General features: G+C 35.7%; 1 protein-coding gene and 1 pseudogene across 1 annotated transcript; one reads left to right on the top strand and one right to left on the bottom strand.

The window, feature by feature from the left end:
* Positions 1-863: 863 nt before the first annotated feature.
* LOC109272246 (acyl-CoA-binding protein-like) lies at positions 864-1,121 on the bottom strand (annotated as a pseudogene).
* Positions 1,122-4,288: 3,167 nt separating this feature from the next.
* On the top strand, positions 4,289-5,014 carry LOC109272257 (small integral membrane protein 15-like). Its single transcript, XM_019458128.2, has one exon. It carries the CDS (start codon positions 4,462-4,464, stop codon positions 4,684-4,686), a length of 225 nt encoding a protein of 74 aa, XP_019313673.1. The 5' UTR covers positions 4,289-4,461; the 3' UTR covers positions 4,687-5,014.
* Positions 5,015-6,000: the final 986 nt, after the last annotated feature.

Below are 6,000 nucleotides of genomic sequence, written 5' to 3'. Positions count from 1 at the left end.
TTTTTATTATTATTATTTTTAAAAGAAATTCTGAAACTTAATTTAGCATTTTTCCTTTACCAGAGTTGTTCAGTAGCAAGTTTTACATTTTCAGCTAGAAAAGACACTTTAGAAATGTTGTTATTAATTTCTATTAATATTATACTCTAATCAGAGAATGTCATTTGAATTATGTCTGTATTATGAAAATGAGGTTTTCTATGTGATATAACATGATTAATTTATGTGAATCTTCCATATGCCTTTGAGAAAAAGGTATGTAAATTGTTATTGGTGGTAAAATTCAATATAGCTTCATAAGATCACCCTTATTCATGGTGTGAAAAGTGTTTTATATCCTTCCTTTATTTTTATTCACTTGATTTTCTTGGTCTGGGATTGATACATTAAAGTCTTCTATTATTATTTTGTTTCTGACTGTCTCTCCTGGCATTTCCTGGACTTTCTGTTTTATAAATGTGGTGGTAGTGTTTATGGCTATTTAAAAATACTATCTTTGTTATGAAGCATGACCTTTATCATTTTAACATGTCTTTCCTTGTTTCATTTAATGCTTTTTGTGATGATTTATACTTGGTCCAATATCAAGATATCAACCCTGCATTAATTTATTTTTATTAAAAAAAGTTTTGTTTTTTTTTTTTACTTACTGAAACAGATGCACCTTAGATCTATAGATAAAAACTACTCAGCAAAGGTCAATAACCATTTCAGCTGTACTCTGTTAGAGCCATATTCTGTACAGTCTTCAGGATCTAGGTTAACTGGTTATTTTCATTAGTTCATGTCGTCTGCAGTAGTAGAAAAACAAGGCATTGTATTAGTTTAAATGAAATGCACTGCTGGCAGCCAAATCCAGTCGCTTATATTCCATATTTTTTCTTTAGATCTTCTACTTTGTTGATGCTTTAATGGCATCTTCCTTGGAAGTCCCTTTTAGCTGATTCCAGGCATCCCACCTGGCCTTGCCTTTGAGATCCGACAGCCCAGGCCACGCTGTTTGTGTCATCTGCAGTTGTTTGTTTGTAGCGGCTGTAGGGGAACGTCATCGCATTATCTGCTGACTTGGTCTTGGGGTGTTTAGCATCCTCACCAGCTTTGTCAAAGTCAGCCTGAGACATGCCAGCGGGGCTGCAAGGATCCTAGGGCACCCTGCATTTTTATTCCCTATATTTGCCTGATAAAATTTTGTCCAACTCTTTATTTTTAACATTCCTGAACCTCTTTAAGTTACGTTGATGGTATGTAGCATAGAGTTGGGCTTTACTTTGTGAGTCAATCTGAAAATCTCTTTAACAAGTAAATCAAGCTTATTTATATGTATTAATGTGACTGAGATGTTTGGTCACATCAATAATCAACTCTTATTATTTTTTTATATTTACTGTATATATTGTTATAGATACTATGTTTCACCATGTGGTCTGTTTCCTTGCCTTTCTTTTATCAGGGGTCTGGGGTAGACAGAGTATTTAATTTGGTTTAGGAACATTTCTTTTTTTTTCCTAATGATTACGTTTATTACCTTAGTCCCTTTAATTCCTTTTTTAGGCTTCCGCTAACTGATTTGTCAGCTTAAAACAATATCCTCTTTTCACTATTCAGTATTCAGTAAATGTAAACATAGTAAAACTGTGTAAACTGTGTAAACACAGTAAAATGTGTTTCATTTTTTTCCTTTTTTTCCCCTTTTTTTCTCCTCCCATGTCTTTAGTTACATTTTTAAATTCTGGCAGAATATATAACAGGTATATTCTATCTTTAATCTTTTCCCCCACCTTTATTGTAGTCCTAAATCTGCAATTAGGTATAGATGTTGAATATCTTCAGTGCTCACCAAAGGTCTTTTTGCTGAAGTTTCTCAACTCATATCTGACTGGATGAAGCTCACCCTCTAGTAGATTCCTAAGGGAAGGCTCATGAGGACTGTGTTCTCTGGACTGTTACAGGTTTAAAGTTACTTTGTATCACCTTGATTCCCTGTGCAGAGGTGAGAGATTTGAGCGGTTCACTAACATTTCTGGTTTGAGAATGCCTTATTCTGTTGGACCGAAAGTACAATTTTCTCTCCACAGAGAAGCAAGTTGGTGTGTCTTCTCGTCCTGATTCTCTTTGGTTTCTTAGTTTTCCTTAATTTCAACACTTGTTGCTACTTTCTCTTTACCACCTGGCCTCCAAGGGATGCCCCCCGGGGGGCCAAGTGCCCTCCCTTCCCCCAGAGGCCATACCTCTTCCAGGACTGCTGCATCCGCTCCTGTGCATTTTTCTGCCCCTTGTCTTCAGTTCTCTCGGAGCCAGTGCTCTGATCCAGCAGGTCTTATCTCTGTTCTGGCATTTTTCCAGGCCTGCTGGAACTTTCTTCTTCTGAAAGTGATGTTATATCTTGGTGGATTCTGTTGCTTCTGTATCCCACTCTCGCCTCCTTGTTTTTGCTGTGGCCCCAGCCTTAGAGTGGTTCTCCACTCTAAGAAGCTTTGGATGCTTCTACCCTACTTACATATAAGTTGCAATTTGTCACAATCTTTGTCTCCCAGTTATTCTGTAAGCATGGATGATGGATGGTTTTATTTGCTCCCTTTTTGTATCTGTGTGGTTTTTGGAGAAAGTGAGCAGAGATTTGAATTTAGGCAGGCATCTTCATCCTATGGGAACTCAAAGGGCAACAGATACCACTTTTTTATTTTAGTAATTTTAGCTTAATTGTATTGTAAGAAGTTTGAGGGCACATTTAATACATTATCAGGCATATAGTAAGTGATAAGTAAGTATCTGATGGAGGAAAATATTAACAGATATTATAACTCACTTTACTTTAGCAAAAGAGATTATGGAGGAACTCTTCCCATATTTATGGAAAAATGATCATGTCTAAATTTTATTAGTTGCTGACTCAGTGGCTTAATTGTTGCCAGTCTACTAAGGATATAATATTATGGAAATTAAATACAGAAATTGTTTGATGCATTTGGATACAATTCTGAGAGACAAGGTGAGGCGAGCACATAGCAGGATAGACAAAATGGTAAAGGTGATGTTTTCCTAATAATGCATGACATTAGATGAAACTTTTAGGTAAAGAAAACAATAAGCTATGCGTTGTATTTTCTTTGATTAAAAGAAGTATATATATTAAACTCTCTACTTCTAGCTACTTGGAAGGATGTCATGCAAGGCAAAAAAAAAAAATCCACAGAATCTTGCCAATGATTTTGATCAGGGAATGTTGGCAGACTGAACGAAATGTCTGATAAAGTAAATGTTGCCAAATAATTTCAATGTTTATAGTAGATGGTTTCTTAAACTTAATTGTGTAGCTCTGTGATGACACAAAAATAGAGTAAATCAGAAAAGATGCGTCAGTACCACTTTCAGGGGACAGAACTGACAGTGGCTCCCATCTTTCTCTAGAGCAGAAGTTTTTATGGTGGTGAGCAGCTCCCATATCTGTGCTGTCAGTGGCTACTAGCCACATGTAGTGAATGGACTGAGGAACTCAATTTTTAGCTTGCTTATTTTAATTAATTTATGTGGCCACTTGTGGTTCATGGCTACTATTTCGGACACTGCAGGTATCCAGAGAGACATTCATGAACTCAGGCTTGAAGTTATCCCATTTGGGGGAGAGAAAAAGAACAGAAGAGAAATCTGGGTGGCATGAGGAAGTAAGGGTCATCTGTGTGTTATCTGTTTATCTTCTACCTGGCCATCTATCTATCGTCCGTCTGTTGGAGAAAGAGCAAGTGACTACTTTTTCATGGGGGTAAAAAAAGGAAACACTGTTCTCTACTCTTGGCTGAGCCTGGGACTACTTGTTTTAAAGTTTTGAGTCTTCTTGGGGCACCTGGATGGCTCAGTCGGTTAAGCATCTGACTTCATCTCAGGTCATGATCTCACAGTTGGTGGGTTTGAGTCCCATATTGGGCTCTGTGCTGACAGCTCGGAGCCTGGAGCCTGCTTTGGATTCTGTATCTCCCTCTCTTTCTGCCCCTCCCCTGCTTGCTCTCTGTCTCTCAATCTCTCAAAAAAATAAGTAAATAAACATTTTTTTTAATGAAAGTTTTGATTCTTCTCAATTGTTGCCTCTGCTGCTTTATATCAGACTATGCTGTACACCTTTGTGTTTAACTCTTTGAACTCTTTCATATTAGTGAAATCCATACATAGACTATCACTTGGTAAGTTGAGTATTCTGAAACTAAGTTAAGGAACATATATACACTCACATTAATCACACCTCAAATCCATGCCCGTATTTGTCCTGCTGTAAAGCCAAGAGCTATACAGAAATTTATGAACCGGGCTTCCGACCTGGAGTATATAGAATTTAAATCTTCTCTCACAAGTATATGGTAGAGCTAAAGAAGAAGAAGACAAGCAAGGGTCATCTGAAATTGTGATTGGCTCACTAATAATCGCAGGACAAAGTTGGAAATAACTACTCAAACATAAGACGCTACCAAGATGTTTGATATAAAGGCTTGGGCTGAGTATGTTGTGGAATGGACTGCAAAGGACCCATATGGCTTCCTTACAACGGTTATTTTGGCCCTTACTCCATTGTTTCTAGCAAGTGCTATACTGTCCTGGAAATTGGCCAAGATGATTGAAGCCAGGGAAAAGGAACAAAAGAAGAAACAAAAACGTCAAGAACATATTGCAAAAGCTAAACGACTAAAGAAGGATTGAAGGAATGAACAGGCTCTATAACCAGAGAAAAATCACTTGGAAAATTAAGCAGCTCTGGAAGGACCCACTGAGGTTTCTTTTCTGATTTTTATGACAGTAATTTGTAGTCAATGAAGTCTGAGCACATGGAAGGATCATGTTAGCTGTGACCTCTACTACTGCAACTTTTAGGCTTTGGTGTAGAAGTCTGTTGACAGTTATTGTAAATTGGCATTTATTCTATAAATTCTTTATAACTGACTTAGTCATTTGCCATTTTGCAGCTTATGTACTGAAACGAAAACATCCTGTGGAGAGAAATGACTATACATTATGAATTCTTTTCAAATAATGGCTTAGAATGGGGCCCTTTCTGGACGAAAGGAGTTAAGAATGTAAAAATCAAAACTGTCCTGAGGTGAAAAGTGTGCTTTGGCTTAAAAGGCATATAGTATATTAATTCTATCTTTTATCATTATTGCTTATTTCTTGGAATAGAATCATTCTGGCTTTCTCAATGCCACATATTAACTAATGACTTTTTGTGTTCTGCATTTTTTCATTTTAACCTTTAAGATAATTATCAGACATTCTGCATTTTTTAAAATCTAATTTTATAAAGAATTCTCTTATTGACTATATAGAATACCACCTACCAGATATAACAGTTTTTGTACTTATGAACACTGCAATTTTCTTAGAGATGTCTTGTTGAGTAGAATAACACTATGATTTAAAGCTTGCAGTAAAAATGCCAAACGTTGTGTTACCTTGGAACCAGTTTACTCTTTCTTGTGCTAAGTAGAAATGTGAAGTAGTTAAAATGTCTTATCAGATAATTTGCTCATTATATAGATGCCATTTTTGTGTTTTAATTCCATTCTTTGTTTTAACTTACCTAGTAGTGATATTCTGCTTTCTGATGAAACAGGTTCATGGTGAAAATTAAAATTTCAAATTTCTTTTAAGGAATTCTTAAAAAGTAATAGTTAAGTCGTAACTCATAAGTGGTAAAGAAAGGTTTAACATTTGGAAAAATTTTGGCCATCATACCAGTAATTGGATGAAGAAGGTAAATTATGTCAAAATGAGATATGTGTTAAAATTAGAAATAAAGAGCTAAAGGATCTTTCCTTTAGTTAAGTAGATAACTGGAACTTTTTACTATTAAACAGGCTTTTACAAATGCATAGTCCAGTAATTTTATTTGCTGTCAGTATATGATAGCTTATTAATGTTTTCCTCCCCTCTGATAATAAATTTTAAATTACAAAAAATTGTCCACCAGCTTTAGTTTAAAAACGGAACTAGATATTGAAATAAATTTGATACTTT

This window comes from Panthera pardus, unplaced genomic scaffold, assembly GCF_024362965.1.
Source record: "Panthera pardus isolate Hobbes unplaced genomic scaffold, ASM2436296v1 HiC_scaffold_10, whole genome shotgun sequence".
Taxonomy (NCBI): domain Eukaryota; kingdom Metazoa; phylum Chordata; class Mammalia; order Carnivora; family Felidae; genus Panthera; species Panthera pardus.
Note: the sequence above shows the minus strand (reverse complement) of the source record. Positions and strands in the feature narration are given on the sequence as shown.